At 58.6% G+C, this 22,458-nt stretch overlaps 1 protein-coding gene across 1 annotated transcript in view; it reads right to left on the bottom strand.

Annotated features, from left to right (window-relative positions):
* The window catches only part of WNT7B (wingless-type MMTV integration site family, member 7B), a 49,578-nt gene that overhangs the window by 8,395 nt on the left and 18,725 nt on the right, over nucleotides 1–22,458 (bottom strand). Inside the window, exons 2-3 of the mRNA XM_011934759.1 lie at nucleotides 18,455–18,681; nucleotides 1,917–2,188 (exon numbers count right to left, since the gene is read on the bottom strand). Of these exons, the coding sequence (XP_011790149.1) occupies nucleotides 1,917–2,188; nucleotides 18,455–18,681 (499 nt within the window). The remainder of the gene's footprint in view (nucleotides 1–1,916; nucleotides 2,189–18,454; nucleotides 18,682–22,458) is intronic.

The raw sequence follows: 22,458 nt of genomic DNA, 5'->3' as shown, positions 1-22,458 counted from the left end.
CATCTACCCATCCTTCCATCCATCCATCCATCCACTCATCCATCCACCCATCCATCCACCCACCGATCCATCCTTTCATCCATCCATCTACTTATCCATCCATCCTTCCATCCGCCCATGCATCCCATCCACACGTCCACTCAACCATCTACCCACTCATCCACCCATCTATCTACCCATCCATCTATCCTCTCATCCACTCATCTATCCATCCACCCACCCACCAATACTTCCATCCATCCTTCCACCCACCCACTCATCCTTCCATCCATCCTTCCACACACCCCCACTCATACATCCACCCACCCATTCATCCACTCATACATCCACCCATCCATCCTTCCACACACCCACCCATCCTTCCACCCATCCATCCCCTCACTCATCCATACTTCCATCCATTCATGCATCCACTCATCCATCCACCCATTCATCCATCCATCCTTCCATCCATCCATCCACCCACCCATATACCCATTCTTCCATCCATCCATCCACTCATACATCCACCCACCCACTCATCCACTCATACATCCACCCATCCATCCTTTCATCCATCCATGCATCCAGTCATCCATCTACTCACCCATCCATCCACTCATCCACCCATCCATCCATCCACCCATCTATCCACCCATCCATCTATCAATCCACCCATCTACCCATCCATCCATTCATCCATCCATTCACCCATCAATCCACTCATCCATCCACCCCCCTATCCATTCACCCATCCACCCTGCCATTCATCCATCCACCCATCCATCCATCTAACAATAACTTAATAACCACCTGCATGATAACCTCCACATCTACAAGAGAAAGTCAAATCCTTGGCCTGCTGTTCAAGATCTCTTCTTGAGCAGGCCCTACTTCTTGTGCCAGGCCCTGCTTGCTTCCCAAGTCCTGTGGCCATCAAGCCTTCACTCTGACACTCTCCTACGCAACCAGGCCCTCACCATCCTGGGTGTGACCCCTAGATCCCTCTTGTGGACACGGTTCCCATAGCCAGGGCCTTGTCTGATTCCTCTCTGCCCTGTGCCCGGCCTAGCACCTGGCACAGAAAAGGGCAGTGAGTGACCAGTGGCCTCAGCTATAGTCCCTGGGCCCGAGGGATTCTTCAGCTCCTCTTTGCCTGGAATGGCAAGTCTGTCCCACACCTGAGGAGTCCCCTAGGCTCTGCTGCCCTGGGTGCAGCCCCCAGGCCTCAGAGCCAGAGCCGGCTGGGTGTTCCACTTGGCTGGCCACCCTATCTCAGGCCATCTTGCCGCCGTGCGGCTGCTCCTCCCAGCCCAGTATCTGGGGCCCTCATCTCCAGCGGGCGGAGCCCGGCTTGCTCTGACTTCTTCCCCAGTGTGTCCCTACCTGAATTTCCTCCATTGCCACCCACCACACTCCGTCCCGCCCTGTGCAGGAGCAGCCTGCTCCCCAGCAGACCCCGGCTCACAGCTTCCACCTTCCTCAGGCTGCTCCTGCCTCCTGGGGGCATCCCTTCCTTGCTGAGTAAAAAGGCTGCCTCTGTCAGGAAGTCTTCCCTCGTGTGCTGATGTGACCTCTGGGACCAGGAACGCCAAGGGCAGGGTACACGGGCTGTGGCCTGGGACCTCCCCTCACCAGGTCCCCAGCCAAGCCCAGCTCACACCCTGCATGGAAATGGGGTCCCCATCTTAGCTGGGGGCTGTGAGCATCGCATCAGCACTCAGAGCCTCGGCTCTCACGTCTCTGGATGGGGACAGCCTCTTCCAGGTATTAGGAGGCTCAGAGCCATGCATATGGAGGACCCAGATGGCCCCACCTGCTGCACACCTACAGAGACTCAACTGCTTCTGCTAGAACAGGAGGCTGAGGCTCCGAGAGGTCAGCGGGTGACATACCAGTCCCAGCTAATGCCCCCACCAGCCGCACCCGCACCCTACCTTCCTGCCGGCCTCATTGTTGTGCAGGTTCATGAGGCGCCGCGCGTTCTTCTTGATCTCCCGAGCGTCCACGAAGCGCCGGGAGAAGTCGATGCCGTAACGCACGTCAGCCGAGCAGCCACCCCACTTCCAGCCCTCGGCCTGGTTGTAGTAGCCCTGCTTCTCGCGGTCACAGCCGCAGTTGCTCAGGTTGCCTTGGCTGCAGGCAGCAGTGACGGCGTGCGCTACGCCAGCCGCGGTGATGGCATACGTGAAGGCAGCCTCACGGCTCCCTGCAGGGACAGACAGGTGCACAAGGTGAGGCCCCAGGCCCTGGGCCAAGTGGGCTCAGGGGATGAAGTGCCGGGCCTCGATCCACCTGCTGTTGGCTGGTTGTGTGACCCTGGGCTCATTGTTTGCCCCTCTGAGCCTCTGACTCACCAAAGCAGGGCTGATGGGAGCCACCTCTCAGGGCTATGGTGAGGGCAGTGCCTGGAATACAGCAGGCCCCAGGGCACCCTGTGAGTGCCTGGTATACAGCAGGCCCCAGTGCACCCTGCGGCCTGCCCTCCAGCATGCAGCACTGCCGACAGCTTCTCTCCCTGTTCCCAAGACTGGGCGGGAGAGGCCCAGTTTCTCCAGCCCTGAGAGTGAGCGGTGGGGACCCGTGGAGGGGACGGGTATCCCTGCCTCTGCCCTTCCCCTCTGCCAGCCTCCCAGGAGCCCCTCCTCATGAACGGACATTTGCACTGACCCCGTGGGGACCAGCCATGCATGGCCAATGGAAGCTGGGGCTACGAGGAGCATGGGGGGCCTCACCCCCACCCCAAGCCAGGAACCCAGGTAGAAGTCACACAGCTCAGAAGCCCTTTGTTGCCATCTCCCTCTTGGTCCACCCACCTTCAGTCCATCTCCAGATCCTGGGCTCCTTTTCCTCACCTCCTCCTAATACCCCTGCCTGACCCAGGGGCCCCAGAACTGCCTGGACTTGGGCAACAGTCCTCCCTGCCTCCCTCATCCCCCCCAGCCACCAGCTGGTTCACTCCAAGGGCTGTCTGGCCAGGGCCCTCGCTGGCACCTTCGCTGATTCCCTCTGCTGGTAGAGCCAAGCCCACGGCTGAGCTGGGAAGGGAGGGTCCCAGGTCAATGCCCGCTGGCTGCCCCAGCCCTCTCTCCCCATCCTCTGCCCAGAACAATGACTCAGTCCTTCCAGGCGCTGCCCACATCCCCTGGGGATTATGTGGTCTTTTTGGTGGAATTCCCTCCTGCTTCATACCCAAATCCCAAGGACCTTCCAAGGCCCAGGTCTGAGGCCTCCCCGTCCAGGCAGCCTTCCCAGACCCCCAGACAGAAGGGAGCACTTGGTGCCTGATCCCTCAGTTCCATATCTGACACAGATCCGGACACCCTCTCCCTGGTGAGTCTTACAGGTGGGGACTTCCATATGGGTCCGAAGGCCCCTGAGATGGGCAGGTTCAGCTCTCATTTCCTCTTTGTTTTCCCCAGCCCCAGGCCAGGCCCTGTGCATCCTTCCATCCCGATCCTGGACTCTTGGGTCCCTCTCAACCTGCCCCTGCCTAGGTCTGTGTCATTTCTATGTCCCCAGCACCTGGCCCATGTGGACACCGAGGCATGGCACAGTCCCCTGCCCAGCACCCGCGAGCACCCACACAGCCCTCAGTTGCCCACTGCTGTGCCTGTTACTGGGGCTGAGGTGACAGCCCACAGATTGAGACAGAGTCAAGTCAGGTCTGTTCTATGAACAACCATTGAGCACCAACGGCATGCCCAGCCTTGTGCTAGGGGCTGTGTGTGTGCTCTGGGGCCACTTCGCTGCCCGCAGCCAGCTGGGGGCTCAGCCAGGTGGGGTCCCTCTTCCCTAGGGTATCTTCCATCAGGGTGAGGGCTGGGGTGGGGCCCACCAGCCTCAGGAGAAGACCTTGGTGGGCTGTCTGTCTGCTGTCATGGAGGGAGCCATGGCTTCCTAGGAACTTCCTTCCTGAGAAGAACTAAGGGGAGGGTAGTGTCCAGCATCCCTCCCTCCCCAGCAAGGTTCGAGACTGCAGTGATCGGCCTCCTCTGAGCTGCAGGCAGCACGGCCCCTGCCTTCGAAGGGCCTCATCCTGCCAGCCTCTCCTCCTCTGGCCGCTGCCCACCCACACTGCCCACTCTGCCTGGGCCAGGGCCAGGAAGATATAGGAATTCACCTCCCCGAGTCTGAATTAGGTCGAGATGACCTGAAGGGAAGCCCTTGCATGATGTGTGAAGTGGGGTATTAAACGCCCCGTTCTGTCCGCATTACCCAAGCACAGCAGGGCCTGCTGGCAAGAAAGCCTCGGAAATCTCATGGGGGTAGGGGTAGGGGGCAATAAACCAAGAGGGGGGATCCCAGGAAAGGGTCGAGAAGGGCCACAGAAGGGTCATGGCACCTCAAAGGATTCACTGACCTGCCTCTGTGGAGTGGAGTCAAGGAAGGCTTCCTGGAGGAGGTTACATTTTAAGTAGGTACAGTCTTAACAAGGAGCATGGATTCACGTGTGTGTGTGTGTGTGTGTGTGTGGGTGGTGTGTATGTGTGGCTGTGGTAGGCATGTACTCCCAGCATGGTCACACAGAGGCAAAGATGCTGAGCTGTGGAAGGGTTTGGTGAGGTCATGAGTGGCCATAGAGGAGGGGGAGAATGTCTCACAAGCAGGTGGCACTTTCTGTCCAGGTGCCAGGGCCAGCTGCTAGGGAGGGCTGGATGTCAGGGCGCTTGCCTGGCCACACAGGTGTGGATTCTGGAACATTCAGAGGCCGATGACACCGGCACCAGTGTAGCCCACCCTCAGGGCTCTCCCCGTGCACCGGGTGTGTACCCAACCCTCACATGCGCTCCCATTTCACCTGGACATTAGGATGAGGTGCGTCCAGCCATGATTCCCAGTTTACAGAGGAGGAAGCAGAGGCACAAAGAGTGGCTGGAGCAAGATTCAAACCCAGGGAATGAATTCAAAGACAAGGAAGGTTGACGGAGGAGCAAAGCGCCTAGGGTCGGGGGCGCTGGAAGCTCTTCTGCCCCCACCTTGGCCTGTCTGAGTCTAAGGTGACCTGGGGCAGCAGGAGACGGCGAATGTGGGCTGTGCAGCCCCCAGGGAAGATGCTGCCTGTGAACAGTCTGTGGACCTGGGGGGCAGGGGCAGCTGCAGGCAGGCTCTGGGTGGGAAGCTCTAGGGAGGCTGAGCTGGCTTCGGAGTGGGCACGTGTCACCCGATGGAGGGGGTCTAGGAACCCCAAATGATTGTGTGGGCCCAGCCGGTGGAGCTTGAGGACAGATGTGGATGTCCCCTCAGAGGTCCTGGAACAACAGCCTGTGATCCTCCTCTTCCTACCCCATGGGAAGGCTGCAGAGCGGGCCAGGGGATGCCACTGTCCTGAAGTCCCTGAGTAGGCTGGCAGGTCCACCGTTGAGTTTGCACACTTGGAGGACGCTTCCTACAAGCCTCCCTTCCAGCCTCCCGCAAGCGCCCGCTCTCACCCGGCTATGCCCGCTCCAGGCTTAGACTCAGTTACTCACCAGTTACTCATCGCCTGCCGCTCCCGCTAATTCCTTTTTTATTTGCTTTTAATGAGCCAAACTCTCTGGTCTCCCATGGAGACAAGCAGGAGGTGAGCTGCAGAGAGTCGTAGTTTTGGGAGAATCAATAAGAATGACGTTAGGTCCAGCAAGAGTTGCTGCCGTGGACTGCGGGCTCCCGTGCGCCTGGCACGTTGCCTGTGTTGTCCGGTTAAATTCTCGCAGCAGCCCACGGGGGAGGGCCCGTTACCCGATGTTACAGACCTAGACGCCCACTCCAAGGGCTTTGTCATGGCGTGCCTGGGTGTGTAGTGAGAAGGGCAGAAGGGCTGCAGGCTGCCCCGGGGCCCTCCCCAAGTCACTCCTGGGGCCGTGACTGGGGCACCTTGCCAGTCCATGCACACACCATGCTTCCTCCAGGCTGACAGCAAGCTAGCGCTTAGACTTAGAAGCCGGTCCCCTGCAGCGGGCGCAGACAGACTGGACCCATGCGCCTCGCTCAGCACCTGTTAGTGCCCCCAAGGCCTCTGAGATGACTTCCAGTGACTTGGCCTGGCCCCCAAGGCCCCAGAGGCCTGATCTCACCGGTCGTCACCCACCACTGTCTGCAGCCCAGTGTGGCCCACCTGCAGGTTGGGCAGCCACCTCCGGCGCACAGTAACTACTCCTGAATAAAGGACCTGCTGGCTTCCTGCCGCCTGCCCTGGGGACAGCAGCCCCCTCTCTTCCTGGAATACCTGCCCACTCTCCCACATATCCATGCACTACTCAGGCTCTGGATGCAGGGAGGGCTGCTCCCTGCTCCCCAAATTCCCACTGTGGTGGGCACGCCCTCCTCTGGGCTCTCACTAGGTGCCCCTCAGGCTGCAGGGGTGGTGGGCAGGATCCACATCAGATTCTTTTGTGTACCCCCCCACCCACTGCTGTTTCCCAAATCCCATGTATGAGCAGGTCTGGGCTGGTCACCTCCCCAACACCACCTTGTCTCCAAGACAGCCCTGTTCTGATCAGACCCATTTCACGATGGGAAAACTGAGGCTTCAAAGCAGGAAGTGATTTGCAATAGACCCATAGCAGTGACCACAGCCATCTGAGCTCTGTAGCTGCCCTAGATGTGTGTGGTGGTGGGGAAGCCGGATGAGGGCAGCATGGATTCTCTGTTTGGGGCCAGCAGCTGTCCTGCTGATTCACTTGGGTCTCGGGAGGCCTAGGGGCCTCTCTGAAGACCCACAGCTTACCCAAGCACAGGCCTGTACCCTCAAACTCTAGAGCCAGCAGCAGCAGCCAGCAGTATCCCTAGAAAATGCCAGAACAGGCTATATTCTGGCCACCCCTCATCCCACAGCCCTCAAGAGCACTGGGCGGGTTTCTGAGTAATGGTCCCAAACGTTCCAGCTCCGGTGCAGGATTCACTGTTTCCAGTGCAATCTATCTCTGGTGCCTTGGCAAGTCACCAACCCTCTCTGAGCCTATGTTCCTATTTGCCACATGGAACTCAAAGTCCTCACCTTGCTGCACAGCCCTAGCTGCCAGCTCTGAGAGCAAACAGGACGAGAGGGCATGGTACCCACATCACCAAGATGGTGGGCAGTCCAGGGCCGGCTGGGGGTAGACCAGATGCAGCAAAGGACTCCAGGACAGGCCCAGGTGTCTCTCTGTGCTCCATGTAGACTGGGCTGGAAACAGCCTCCTCCCCAGGGCCAGCCCCCTCAGCCCTGCCCAGCTGTCCCCTCAAATCCAGAGTATCAGAGCAGCAGAGTCCTCAGAGGCATGTGGGTAAACGGAGGCTGCTGGGGCAGGAATGTTCTGGCTACGCAAGGGCCATCCAGCTCTGCTCTCTTTTCCATAAGTTATTTGAACTCGAGCCCTCACTGGACCCCCTGGCTGGGCCCAGGACAGGCTCAGAGGGAGGAGATGCAGCCCCCTGCCCTGCCCCTGTGGTGCCAGCCAGACCCTGATGTCCAGGGAAAGGGGGTGTGCTAGGGCAGAGCTGGGCCCTCATCCACAGTCATCTCACTCTGACCATGAGGAGGACGCTGGGGACCCTGGCAGATCTTTGTGAGTAGCTTCTAGAAAGAACAGATGTGTCTCCTGAACAAAGCTAGGGCTTGGGCAGGACAGGGCTTCCCACTCCCCTCCTCAGGGCAGAGCTGAGGGCTGAATCCACCCTCCCAGCCACAGCTGCCACTCCTCACCATCCACTCATGCTCCCTGCCACTTCCTAGTGTCCACAGGGGCCAAGGCGCTTTTACTAGCAAGCCGTGGCTGAGCTCCTAGTGACCTGATTAACTGCATGCAGGCAGAGATCGGAGAGGTGCTTGGTGCCCTCTTAGGGGGAGAGTCAGGAGTCTGCAGCCTCAGTGCTGAGAAGGCCCTCGGGGACCATCCAGTGCGGCTCCTCCATCCCCAGCAAGGAGCCTGAGGCCCAGAGATGGGCAGCATGCTTCCCAAGGTCACACAGCAGCTCAGGAAATGGGGGATCCGGGATCTGAGGTTCTTAAGTGAATGAGGTGAGGGCAAAGGTCTGGGGGCCACACATGGTCCCGGAGCCTTCTGGAAGCAAGGGGGAGGCTCAGAGTCTGATGCCCTGCCTTCGAGTCTAGACCCTGAAATTTGCCAGCTGAGTGACCTCAGACCGGTGAAGGGGCATTCTGTGTCCCTGCCTCCCTACCTGCAAAATGACAGAACTGCTCCAACCCAGCCAGAAGGGCGCACATGCTCCTGGAGGCAGGCTGGCCTAAGCTTCATGCCTACAGGTGTGACGTATGACACATTTGGGAGCTTTGTGGGCAGACATACATTTGGGCATCCCTGGGCAGCAGGTGTGCGCCTCTGCACGTGTCCCTGGGCGTACACCTGGGCTGACCCTTGGAGGCAGTGCCCGGGAGCGGCCGTGTGAACCTGTGCTCATGGATCTGTGCTTCCGGCCCACACAGTTCAATTCTCCTCCTCCCTGACAACCTGTACTTGTCCCTGTTTTTTTTGGAGACGGAGTCTAGCTCTGTCGCCCAGGCTGGAGTGCAGTGGTGCGATCTCGGCTCACTGCAAGCTCCACCTCCCGGGTTCCCGCCATTCTCCTGCCTCAGCCTCCCGAGTAGCTGGGACTACAGGCCCCTGCCATCTCGCCCGGCTAGTTTTTTGTATTTTTTAGTAGAGACGGGGTTTCACCATGTAGCTCAGGATGGTCTCGATCTCCTGACCTCGTGATCCACCCGTCTCGGCCTCCCAAAGTGCTGGGATTACAGGCTTGAGCCACCGCGCCTGGCCACTTGTCCCTGTTTTTAAAAAATGACATTTTGGGCCAGGCATGGTGGCTCACGCCTGTAATCCCAGCAGCACTTTGGGAGGCTGAAGCGGGCGGATCAACTGAGGTCAGGAGTTTGAGTCCAGCCTGGCCAACATGGTGAAACCCTGTCTCTACTAAAAATACAAAAATTAGTCTGGTGTGGTGGCGGGGGCCTGTAATCCCAGCCACTTGGGAGGTTGAGGCAGGAGAATCACTTGAACCTGGGAGGTAGAGGTTGCAGTGAGCCGAGACCCGGCCACTGCACTCCAGCCTGGGCGACAGAGCGAGATTCCGTCTCAAACAAAAAAAAGAGAAAAAAAAATACACACACACACACAAATAGCCAGGTGTGGTGGTGCACGTGCCTGGGGTCCCAACTCCTCAAGAGGCTGAGGTAGGAGAATCGTTTGATCCCGGGGGCAGAGCTTGCAGTGAGTCGAGATCCGGCCACTGCACTCCAGCCTGGGCGACAGAGCGAGATTCCGTCTCAAACAAAAAAAAGAGAAAAAAAAATACACACACACACACAAATAGCCAGGTGTGGTGGTGCACATGCCTGGGGTCCCAACTCCTCAAGAGGCTGAGGTAGGAGGGCCACTTGTGCCCAGGAGGTCGAGGCTGCAGTGAGTCATGTTCATACCACTGCACTCCAGCCTGGGCGACAGAGCGAGATTCCGTCTCAAACAAAAAAAAGAGAAAAAAAAATACACACACACACACAAATAGCCAGGTGTGGTGGTGCACATGCCTGGGGTCCCAACTCCTCAAGAGGCTGAGGTAGGAGGGCCACTTGTGCCCAGGAGGTCGAGGCTGCAGTGAGTCATGTTCATACCACTGCACTCCAGCCTGGGCAACAAAGTGAGACGCTATCTCAACCCCCACCTCAAAAACCCCAAAACATCATGCTAAGTGAAAGAAGCCAGACACCAAAGGCCACATATAGTATGATTCCATTTCTATTAAATACCCAGAGGAGGTGGAGTTGGAGAGACAGACAGCACCTTAGTATTGCCAGGGGCAAGAGGACTGGGACTGATTAAGCCACAGGGTTTCTTTCTGGGGTGATGAAAATGTTCTAAAATCAACTGCAGGGACAGCTACACAACTCAGGATATACTAATGTGGGCTTGTACACATTAAATGGATGAATTGTAAAGTATGTAGATTAGATCTCAGTGAAGCTGTGATGGACACACAGGACACTGGGTGGCTTTCAGAGGGCTTCAGACCCATGTCCCACTCAATTTAAACCCTCCCTGAGGCCCCGTGGGTATGAACTAAGATTCCCCCGCCTCACAATTAGGACACTGGGCTCAGGAGAGGCAGGCGACTGGCCCAAGGTGACACAGCAAGCGAGACACTGAGCTGGGATCTGATGGGGACCCCAGAGTTCATGCTCAGCCCACTCCCCACCCACCAGGACAGGGAAACCTGTAAGTCTGCCTTGCACCTCACTGACCTGGACGCCACGCTCGCCTGTGCCAGCCTCTGACACTCTACACACGTGCGACACTGCCTGTAACACTCACGTTGTTGCCACCTGTGTGTCCCTGGCACCAAGGACAGCCTCCCTCCTGGCTGGACCTCCCAGAACCCCAAGGGTGAGGCTCTCAGCCTCCCATCCATCAAGTATTTGCCCAAGGTCAAGTGTAAGGCCTAGCACACAGCAGGGCAGGACCAACACACCAAACCCGGGGGGCAGACAGGCTGGGAGCGGCTCACAGACAGTGCAGCCAGAGACCACGGATCAGAGCCACAGAGGAGCCGGCAGGGCAGAGTGGCTGGAGGGACTGGGGTGCAGGGTGGCCAGTGAGGGCTCCTCTCAGGAAGGGATGCTGAAGGTGGGTCCCAAAGGATGGGAGAGGTGAGGAACACAGGGGTGCAGGGAACAGTGCTCCAGGCAGAGGGAGCAGCAATGCTAAGACCCTGACGTGAGAATGAGCTAAGCATGAGCGGTTTGTCCCAGCAGAGATCAGTGAGGATGAAGTGGGGGACGGCCCTTGGGGGCTGTACCATGTGGCCCTCGGAGAAGACCTTGGACTTTGTTCTGAAAAGACGGAAGGCCCTGGAAGGTGTCACTTTGACTTACATTGAAAGGGACCGTCCACTGCACCCAATGGGAGGCCTGTGCAAGGGTTTGGGTAAGAAATGCTGATGACCCGCCAGGCACAGGAGGTGAAAAGTGGCCAGGGCTCAGAGTCTCAGGGTCCAGCTAACGGGACAGAGTCTCGGGGTAGAGCTAACGGGATTAGCAAGTGGACCGGGTGAGGCGGTTTAGAGAGAAAGGAGTGTAGAAGGGTCAGGCACGGTGGCTCACGCCTGTAATCCCAGCACCTTGGGAGGTGAAGGCGGGCGGATCACCTGAGATCAGGGGTTTGAGACCAGTCTGGCCAACGTGGCAAAACCCTGTCTGTACTAAAAATACAAAAATTAGTCTGGTGTGGTGGCGGGGGCCTGTAATCCCAGCCACTTGGGAAGCTGAGCCAGGAGAATCACTCGAACCTGGGAGGTGAAGGTTGCAGTGAGCTGAGATCGCGCCACTGCACTCCAGCCTGGGCGACACTCCAGCCTTTGTCTCAAAAAAAAAAAAGGGGTGCCGAAGGGGCCCCAGTGCAAGTGAGGGCAGCTGGTGGGGGCCTGCTACCTGGAAGCGGGACAGGATCAGGCAGAAGGAGTTGCCTCGGCCACAGGTGGTTTAAGGTGTCCAGGGATAGCGGGAGGGAGGTGAGGGGCAGGTGGGAACTCAAGCCTGGCCCTGAGAAGATGTCCCAGCATTGCCCAGCCCCTACTTCCTGGGGCCAACCCCCCATGGAACTGGGGCTTGGGCTCCGTGACCCTGGCCAAGGCCCTCACTCCTCGAGCCTCAGCTTCCCCATTACCATGGGATGAGGCCTGGTGTTGTGGGTTCTTTAAAATCCCTTTTTAGCAGGGAGCTTTTGTGAGATAGACTTTCCTGAAGAATAGGTCACGGGAGGGCTGCTGGGGCTGAGGTAGACTAGGGATGCAGGGTGGGGTGGGGTCCCTGGGACACGACTGGTTGGCGAGCTCTTTGGTCATCTGAGCCCCCGTCTGCCCCTACCCCACCTGATTCCCAGGCTCTTCACAGCCCTGAGCTGCACAGTGGAGTACTGTCTCTCCTCCCCAGCTTACCGGTGTAGAGATTGAGACCAAGGGAGGTGAGGAGACATCCTGGGCCACACCCGCAGCTCCTGGTGTTACCCGGCCCAGCTGGTGTGGCGCCCGTGTCCAGGCTGGGGGTCTTGGTCTAGACAGGGCTCGAAGTGGCTGTTGGGCACAGGAGCTGGAAGAGAAGCTCAGGTCCCAGGTGGGGCCCCACAATGGCCCCCTGTGGCTGTCCACGCCCCAGCCTGCCCTTTGACCCCAGCTGGGGCTCAGTCACAGGGGGACAAGTCACCACTTGAGCTAGTCTGGGATCTGCATCCCTGACACACACAGAGCTCAGGCTGGGGACATCGGGGTGGAGGCAGGGACCAAGGCATGGGCAGAGAGGCCTCCAGGCCACAGCTTGGCCCCCATCCCTGCTTGTGCAGTTGAAGGATCAGAAGCCCGGAGCCCTGGCCTGCCTGGCCCTGCTGCAATCCTGGCCTGGACCCCCCGGGGCCGAGCACGCTCTGGCCAGGGACGGCTGGGCAGGCTGCCTCACACCCTGCTCCTAATTCTGCACCTTAAACGAAGGTGCTAGCAGCACACACCTTGTGGGGTCCTACGTGGGAGAGTTGAGGCAGTGGAGGGCTCAGGACGGGTAGGAACATAAAAGTGCCGGATGCGCGTGGGCCGCTTCTATTAATATTACCAGTCTCCGAGCAGGCCTGGACTCTAGGCCCGATGGTCCTGGCCTGGGTGCAGCCTGAGTGGGTGCTGCAGGTGTGTGCATGTATGTGTGCATGTGTGTGTGCGCGCGTGTGTGCATGTGTTTATGTGCGCACGTGTGTGTGTGCCAGGTGTACTGCTGTATGTCTCTCCACACGTCTCTGTCCTTCCTTCTCTGTTTCTCCCTCTCCCTCTGGGTCCCTCTGTCCCTCTCTGTCCCTCTCTGGTCTCTCTCCAGCCCCGCCCGGCCCCCGCCCGGGCTCCGGCTGAGTCAGCGTCTCCACACTAAGCTCTTCCCTGCCGTTGTCATAAACAGATCATTGGGAAAAGTCACGCCAGGTCCAAACACGCTGGCGCCCATGCGCCTGAGGCCTTTGTTCCGACCCAGCGGAGGCCCCCACACGCCAAGCGGCAGCCCCCCAGGTGGGGACAGCGGGCTCCGAGTGGGAAGGACCTGGCCTTCCGGGAGCTTTTCCCCAGCCCTGAGGTGCTGGGGACGCCCAGGAGGCCCCTCCTGCATCTAGCCCAGGGTGGCCTGCCCTCGGGAGTGCTCTGGCAAAGCCAGCAACCGCCTGTGTGAGGTGGCACAGAGACCCCTTCCTCCCCGGGGTTGCCGCAGAGCCTCTCAGCACCTGGATCCTGGTGGCGGTTCCCTGAGAGCCTGCGGGCTTCTCTGGCCCTTGGGGGCCACGTGGCCTTGGGTGAGTCACACAGTCTCCTTGTGAGCCTCAGTCTCCCCATCTGTGACGTGTGGATGACAGGACCTGAGGTGGTCATGTGACAGGGCCCAGCCCAGGCGGGGGCTACAGCCGTGAAAGAAATGACCCTCCCAAAAAGGTGCCAGGAGTTGGGCTGAGCGATGGCTGCGGGCCAGGCTGCTGTGCCCCTATGAAGCTGAGGGAGGGGCCCTACCCACCCTGGGGTCTGTGTCCTGCTTCAGTGGCCCAGGGCTCTGGAGGCTTTGCCCATGGAACTCACGTGGGAAGCTCTGTGGGGACCTCCATGTCCTTATTCTGAGGAGAGACCCCAAATCCTGGCAGAGTCCCAGCCCCCACCTCGGCTCCTCCCGAGGCAGGTGGGGCACCAAGGCCCCCAGGGCACCAGGCTGCACCCAGGGTCACACAGTGGGACCCGGGCAGGGAGGGCCTGTGACCTTGGCAGTGGCCTCTCCACAGCCAGACCCCATCCCCACTCCACTCTTATCCTGTCTGTCAGGGCCCTGCCCGGGAGGATGGAAAATTCCCAACTTGGATGAGCTTCAGGTGGCCTTGGAGGAGCCATGTGGAAGGATTGGGACCAGAGGACCAGCCACCACCCAGCTCACAGGGCCCCCATGCCACCCCCAGGAAAGGCCACAGCCCTACCGCTGCCACAGCCCCTCGGGCTCAATCCTCCCAGGTGCCTGTGAGCTGCCTTCCTGGGGTGGGGCAGCCCCGGCCTCATCCCACCGTAAGCCAGGAGTGGGCTTGGGCAGCCTCGCCTCCAGGAAAGTCTCTCTGACCCTGACCTTCAAGGCTCCAGTAGTCCCTACAGTCCTGGCCCCTGAGCCTCAGAAATGTCCACTGATTTGCCTTGGGCTGGGCCCCCCGGATGAGGGTGGAGGTGGGAGTGACCGGGGTTGTCAGCCTGAGGCCTGCAGACCACCAAGGTGCGGCCAGCATGAGACTGGGCCCAGCAAGCATTGCCTCCCGGCCTGGCCCCATTGGCCTGTGCTCACCCATTGTGTCCCGGGTACAAGCCCTGGCCTGGCATACAGCAGGCACTCAATGGATGCAGGCTGAAGAACAACCAGGCCTGATAAAGGGGGCTGCCCTCCTGCCCCCAAGCTGACTGTCCTTCAAAAACGGCTGCTCAGTGACCCTCTGCCCTCAGACTGCCCCACCCCACGCTGGAGGACAGTGTCCCAGGAGTGACAGTCAGATCCAGGTTCAAATGTCCCATCTGTCTCTGACGGGATGACTTGGGGCCACTCCTCCTGTCCCCTATAGGTGCAGCACCACTCAATGGAAGTCTCAGGCAAGCTGCAGGTGTCAGCTGAAATTTTCTAGTAGCCACATTAAGAAAAGTGAAAATAATTTTGGTGAACTTTTTTTTTTTTGAGACGGAGTTTCACTCTTGTTGCCCAGGCTGGAGTGCAGTGGCATGATCTTGGCTCACTGAAATCTCCTCCGAGCTTCAAGTGATTCTCCTGCCTCAGCCTCCCGAGTGCCTGGGATTACAGGCACGCGCCACCACACTCAGCTAATTTTGTGTTTTTAGTAGAGATGGGGTTTCACCATGTTGCTCAGACTGGTCTCAAACTCCTGACCTCAAGTGATCCACCCACCTCAGCCTCCCAAAGTGCTGGAATTACAGGTGTGAGCCACCGTGACTTGCTGGTGAACTTAATTTTGATAGTATATTTTATTTAGCCAATATATCCAAAATCTTACCATCTCAATATGTAATCAGTAGAAGAGTCATTCAAGAGATACCGTATTTGCTTTTGGGGTTTGAGTCTTCAAAATCCATGTGTATCTTACACTTACAGCACATTTCGCTTGGCCCATACCATATTATAAACACTTTCCTGCCAGAGGTGGCCTGGGGCCATCAGAGTGAACAGGTGGAGAGTCCAGCCCTCGAGACCTCGTCCCTGCTGGGGTCACTGGGCGTGGCCTACAAAGCCCTGCAGGGCAGTAGATGCACCTGGCCTGGGAGTCACCCTCTCACCCCACGACCCCTGGCCTCTCCGATACCCCGAGATGGGTCTCTTGGCCCCTCAGGCTGTTCAGCAGCCGACAGCCCTTGCTGAGCCCCCACTATGTGCAGCCCAGGAAGACACTCCCCATGCAGAACTCGCCCCTTTATTCTCCTCCCCCGACCATGGCAGAAGACTGCTCAGCTGGGGACAGTCACCTCTAAGCTCATTTCTAGTCAGCAGAAGAGACAAGAGACAAGCCTCTCTCGACGCATGAGGAATAGGCCTGGGATGGGCTCAGGAGGCCTCCAGGCATGAGGGGACCACAGCAGTGCAGGGGGACCTAGTGTGAGCCTTGACCCTCTGAGGGGAGCAGAGCAACTGGAACCCAGGGGCCCAGGGCAAAGCCGGCACAGGGTCATTCGAAGAAACGTCTGTCTAATGGGGAGAAGGGAGCGCTCCATCCCCAGAGGCATACAAGCACCCACACCAGGCGATGGAAAAGGGATTGGAACTTTGCACAGGGGGTTGATTTGCCCTTTTAAGGGGTACCCTTTCAGCCCTCAAGATTTAGGCACAGCCCGAGGTCAAGGCCTGAAAGGGGCTGTCCCACCCACACAGGCCAAGCCCCTTCTCAGGGCCAATCATTAATTGGCACTGCTTGAGTGGCTGTTCCCACGAGTGTCCCGGCAGCCTGCCAACCGATGGCCCAGCTCCCAGCCCATGCCAGGGCACCCAGCTGGCCTCGGACATGGCTAGCCTCCCTGCTCGGCCTCTCTTCCTGCTCATGACTCCCCGCAGCTGAGCCCTGGAAGGGGAACAGGGCCTGGCGTGCTCAGGGAGGAGAGAGGAGCCAGATACGCCTGAAGCTCTGGTTTTCAGAAGGGATGTGGGGAACCAGGGTGAATATGGGAGGCAGCTACTCAGATTCCAGGCTAAGAAGTTCACTTTATCCTGAGGCCATAGGGAGCTACTGCAGGTTTTGGAGGAAGGGCTTCTGTTTAACTCAACAACTAGGGCTGGTGTGGGCAGGAGGCAGTGACAGCTGCCAGAGGAGGGCCAGAAAAGCCAAAAAGTTTGCTTCTGAAATGCTTGGGAAAGCAAGGGGGGTGTCTTAGGTGAGTTCCCTAGCAAAGAGACTGAGATGGGATGCAGCACTTCCGGGATCGAGGAACAGGACGGGACACAAGGCCGCGTGGCCACACAGCCTGAGTCCCAGGCGGGCTCAGGGACCCCACAGAGATGCCCAGGGCGGCCCACATGTCCCTCACCCCATGTCTCATGGTCCCAAATAAAGTTCAAGCTCCCAGCCCTCTGTCGAGCAGCAGTACGATTTCCATGTCTGCCCGTCTCCTGGCACAGTGAGGCAGCGAGGATTAGCAGGAGCGGCGAGGGACACCTGATCCACGCGCAGCTCCACCACAACTCCCCGCGGGCTTAGCCAGGAGGCAGGGGCACCCACAGCTGCCTCCAAGCCCGCCAGCTCAGCGCTGAGGGGCCAGGCAGGCAGATGGGCCCTAGCATGAGTGAGTACTCGTGCCGGCACCCTCCCCACCGGGGTGGATGGGCAGCCCTGCCTGCCACAGCTGGCACCTGGAAGGAGGGAACTGCACTTGGGTGGTGGGGCCCCAGGGAGCAGGCGGTGCCACCCTCCTCGCTGTGCCAGGCGCCACCCACAGGCTGCTCACCACAAAGGGGCCCCCAGGGGCTTTTCCCCTGCGCCACCCCCAGCCCCACACCAGCGTTCCAAGCCCTGCAGAACCTAGCTCTGGCCTGTGTCCCGGCAGCTGCGGCTCTGCTCAGCTCCAGGATCAGAAGGACATGTTATGCCCATGGGCTGGGCATCCCTGCAAGCCTGGCACTGTGCCCGAGTTATCCTCCCTCCTCTGCCTCTCGCCACAGCCTGGAGGGCAGGGCACATCACTAGCCCCACTCTCCTGCACAGAACAGCAATCTATTGAGCACCTGGGAGAGCCACGGGGACCCACACAAGGGCCTACTGGCTTGGAGCTCACATCACCCGTGGGGAAGTTGAGGCCCTGAGCAGCCCCGAGTGACGTGCTCAAGGTCACACAGCTGGATTCAAACCCAGGTCAGGCTCCAAAGATCCCCTTTCCTTTTTTTTTTTCTGAGACAGAGTCTTGCTCTTTCACCCAGACTGGAGTGCAATGATGTGATCTCGGCTCACTGCAACCTCCCTCCACCTCCCGGGTTCAAGCAATTCTCCTGCCTCAGCCTCCCAAGTAGCTGGGATTACAGGCATATGCCACCATGTCTGGCTAATTTTTGTATTTTTAGTAGAGATGGGGTTTCACCACGTTGGCCAGGATGGTCTCAATCTCTTGACCTCAGGTGATCCACCCACTTCGGCCTCCCAAAGTGCTGGGATTACAGGCATGAGCCACCAGGTCCAGTCCAAAAGTCACTTTTTAAAGCCCCTCTCTGGGCTTCAGTCTCCTTATCTGTAAAATGGGTATGATGAAGCCTTATCCCCAAGGCTGTGAGGACAGGGAGGGGTTGTGGCCTCAGGGGCTGTGCACAGTCGGCAGGGATCTGGCCAGCCCACCCGGCAGGTTTCGGTGATCTCTTGGTGTCCATCAAACCAGAGGCCCACCCACTCCGCACATCCGCCCACCCGCCCTGCCCTCCGGCCATCGGATTCTCCGTGCTCCACGTGTCATGCTGGAGCATCCTGCCCAGTTCACTCGGCTCCCTCTACCTGGAAGCCCCTCCACTCTCAGAATCCACAGCATTCACGCAGCACTTCCTGTGCCCCAGCTACCCCCTGCAGTAAGCATTACTATTCGCTACTCTCCAGATAACAGGAACGGAGATGCTGCCAGAAGAGGCAACGTGCCTCCCTCTACACAGCTGCTAAGCAGCATCAGAGTGGGTCCCAACCACTGCACGGCACCGCCAGCACTGCCACGCCGCCAGCCTACGGGCCCACGGCCACGTCACAACAATGTCCTCCAGCCCCGAGCAAGGCCCCTCATCTGCACACAGGCTGGCTCCCATCGAGGCCTCAGACGCGGCAGTGCCCCCTAGGGCCAGGCCAGGCACGCGGAAGGGCTCACAGGAAGGCAAAGAAATCGACCCCCCGGGAGGCGTGTGCAGAACAGTGGCCTGGGCTGGCCTTCAGTGAGTGGCCTGGCCCACTGCCCCGGCCGCGATGTCTGGGCCCCTTGAGCCCAGAGGCGCCCTTACCTACTCGGAGCTCTTGCCCAAAGACAGTCTTCTCGCCGAGGGCAGAGCAGTTCCAGCGTCCAAAGCGGAACTGGTACTGGCACTCGTTGATGCCCATCTGCGCCCCCTCCCCGATCACAATGATGGCATCAGGCCGGCTCTGGCAGATGGCACGCTGCCGCGGGGCTAGGCCAGGAATCTTGTTGCAGATGATGTTGGCTCCCAGGGCCACCACTGATGACAGTGCTCTGCGGAGGGGAGGAGACAGAGGCTGTGAGACAGCGGTGGCCAGCGCCCCTCCTCACCCCCACCACCTTTCCCCCACTCAGCCTCTCAGTCGCGAGACCTGCACTAGCTCCGCCCACCAGGGCACAAGCAGATCCCTGCCATCAGAGGGGCCGTTTCCCATCAACTCACATGCATGATCCCAGGTCACCACACGTGTCACCCCAGCTCACACGCGCGACCCCAGCCACACACACCCAGGCCTCTGAGCCTCAGAATACAAGAATCACGTAACCGCAAGTCCTACAGCTCTCCAGGCCGTTGAATCAGATACACAGCCCCTTCAGATTAGACAGGATCATGCTTGGGATGTGGCAGCCGCCAGCTCGGGACTGTCTGCAGCTGTCTCCAAGCGGCAGACCCCAACTCCCCGACCAACGGGGCTTCCCCCTCATTTATAAATTCCCTGACGGCCCCTCCGTGGCACCTGGGCCAGGTGGGCTGCTGAGCAGACCAGCAGCCAAGCCCACCCAGTACTGACTCCAGCTCTGACCTGTGTGTACCTTTGAGAAGGCACTCCGTGTCTGAGCCTCAGTTTCCACCCCCATGAAATGGGGTATAAACCACCCATCCCCAGGCTCAGACGACCACAGGGAGAAAGGCTGCACCGGGAATGGCAGCTGTGGCTGTTTTCTCTCCTGTCGGGGTGACAGGGTGCACGCAGAGGAAGAAATTAGGCCTGCAGCAAATTGAGCACTTACTGTGTGCTGGGCTCGGCAGGGGCCTTATTGCAATACTGCAGCTTTGCAGTGGTCCCCCAGGCGTCCTTTGTCACTAATCTCCGAGCAACTCTCAAGACCTGAAGCCCTAGACAGGAACCCGCAGGCCCCACTCACTCTACTTCAAGTGTTATAAGAGGGATTGTCGTTCTTTGTTTGTTTGTTTTGAGACAGAGTTTCGGAGTCTTACTCTGTTGCCCAGGCTGCAATGCAGTGGTATGATCTCAGCTCACTGCAACCTCCACATTCCGGGTTCAAGCCATCCTTTTGCCTTAGCCTCCCGAGTAGCTGTACTACAGGTGCCCACCACCACACCAGGCTAATTTTTTATATTTTTCATAGAGACAGGATGTCACCGTGTTGGCCAGGCTGGTCTCGAACTCCTGACCTCAGGTGATCCGCCTGCCTCGGGCTCCCAAAGTGCTGGGATTACAGCTGTGAGCCACCGCACCTGGCCTTGTGTGTTTTTTTAATGAGGTGAAATTCCCATAATATAAAATGAACCACTTTGAAGTGTACAGTTCTGTGGCATCTAATACATTCAGTGTTGTGCAACCTCTAGCACCGTCAGGTTCCCAGATATTTCCACCACCCCAAAAGGAAACCACACCCATCAGTCACTCCCCGTCCTCCCCTCCCCGACCCCAGCAACCACCAGTCTGCTTTCTGTTCCCATGGATCTGCCCATTCTGAACGTTTCCAATGGATGGAATCATTCGTCACGTGACCTTTGGTGTCTGACTTCTTTCACTTAGCATCATGTTTTCAAGGGTCATCTGCGTGGTCACAGGTCAGCGCTTCATACCTTTGTAAGGCTGATGACATTCCATTGTGTGGATAGACCACATTTTGTGTATCTATTCATGGCTGGTGGACATTTGGGCTGTTTCCATCTTTGGACTACTGTGAGTAATGCCGCCATGAACGTGCAGGTAAGGTTTGTGTTTGAGCCTCTGTTTTCAGTCTCTGGGGCACGGACCTAGGAGTTGCTGGGTCAGGTGGTCCCTTCGCTTTGTTTTTTTTGTTTTTTTTTTTTTTTTTTTTTGAGATGGAGTCTCACTCTGTCGCCCGGGCTGGGGTGCAGTGGCCAGACCTCAGCTCACTGCAAGCTCCGCCTCCCAGGTTCACGCCATTCTCCTGCCTCAGCCTCCCGAGTAGCTGGGACTACAGGCGCCCGCCACCTCGCCCGGCTAGTTTTTTTTTTTTTTGTATTTTTTAGTAGAGACGGGGTTTCACCGTGTTAGCCAGGATGGTCTCGATCTCCTGACCTCGTGATCCGCCCGTCTTGGCCTCCCAAAGTGCTGGGATTACAGGCTTGAGCCACCGCGCCCAGCCCCCTTCGCTTTCTGAGGACTTGCTGGACCGCCTTCCACAGCGGCTGCCCCAGTCATCTGCCTTTAAGCACCCATGGAAGGGGCAGTGAGCTGGAAGGAGGAAGGGCGGCTGGATTCAGGCAGACCTGCCTGCAACAGCGGGTTTCAGCACAGTGCTTGGCTTCAAAACAACAGATCAGGCCTGTTTAGTGAGGGGGAAAGATGTGGGAGTTGGGGGGATCGCCAGGGACTCCCCAAAGCTGATGCCCGTGGCCCTGGGCCCCTAGTGTGCTGGGGACCCTTCTACCTACTGCCCGCCCACCCTTTTCTTGAGGGAAACAAGTCAGTGATTTTCCAGGGCGGCCGAGCACCCACAGGCAGCTGGAAAGTCCCCGTGTGGCCTGAGCCCACAGCACGTGCTGCAGCCGGGCCGCCAGGGCGACACTCAATCCCCGAGGCCCGCCCGGCCCGCCCACTAATCTGGCCAAGACCTCCCTGGGTCTCCCACGGGCACAATGGGCAGAAAAGCCCCAGGCTGGCATGGAGGAAGAGCATCTGGATGGGTGGGGCTGGGAGCGGGCTGGAATCTGGGGAATTCAGCCCAAAGTAATTGTAGAGCCTCGGAAAACCTAGCTGGGGAAATGAGATGGATGGGAACCCTGCCGGGCACCCTGCTTGCCGGGGGGGCAGAGCCTGCCTCAGTCCTGGCCTGAGGGACATTCTCCAGTCCCAAATTCTCCCCGCAGCCTCAGGGCTGAGAAACCCCCATTATCTGCAGTAGATGCCCTTGCTGGGGGGACCCTGATAGGACTTAGTGTGGACCCTGGGGGCAGCAATGGATCATTGCGATGGCCAAAGCCCTGGCCTCCCACCTCCAGGCAGCTGTCCACCACCGGCCCTGCCAGCACCCAGATCTGACCATGTCAATCCTCTGCTCAAAGCCCGTCCCTAGGTCCCTGTTGCCCAGGGGACTATCCAAGCCCCTGTGCCTGGAACTAGAGACTTCCTGGGGTCTGGCCTCGGGTGACCCCGCCTCCCAGCGGTGTCTGCCGGTCCCTCCCCTGGGTGCTGCTCCTTCTCCGTTTTTCTGTCTGACATATTCCATTACCCTTTCAGGGCCCAAGTGAAAGCGCCACTGTGCTCAAGCTCCTTATTCCCTGGCACTGAGGGGGAGCACAGTGGGCGCTGGTTTTGCAGGTGTAGAGCCCATTCTCCAGTCTCACAGTCACCGTGTCCGTGCCCGGCTTCCCCTCATAGTCACTGTGTCCGTGCCCAGCTTCCCCTCAGAGTCACCGTGTCCCTGGCTTCCCCTCACAGTCACCGTGTCTGTGCCCGGCTTCCCCACCAGACGGTGGGCCCCTCCAGGACAGTGTCAAGTCTGCTCAGTCAGGTCTCAGGGCTGCCAGGTGCAGCCATCTCAAGTGTTTGTGGTATAGATAAATGAATACATGAACAAGTCAGTACTTAAGAACCACATCTGAAAGAACTCCTACAACTCAACAACAAAAAGACAAATAACCCAGTGTGACAGTGAGCAAAGCGCTTGTAGACATTTCTCCAAAGAAGATATACACACGGCCAACAAGCTGGAGAAGATGCTCAGCCTCAGTAATCACTGGGGAAGTGCAAACCAAAACCAAAATGAGATGCCGCCTCACACCCACTAGGATGGCTATGATAAGAGAGAAAAGAAAGAAAGAAAGAAAGA

Source organism: Colobus angolensis, unplaced genomic scaffold, assembly GCF_000951035.1.
Source record: "Colobus angolensis palliatus isolate OR3802 unplaced genomic scaffold, Cang.pa_1.0 Scaffold138, whole genome shotgun sequence".
NCBI classification, from domain to species: Eukaryota; Metazoa; Chordata; class Mammalia; order Primates; family Cercopithecidae; genus Colobus; species Colobus angolensis.
Note: the sequence above shows the minus strand (reverse complement) of the source record. Positions and strands in the feature narration are given on the sequence as shown.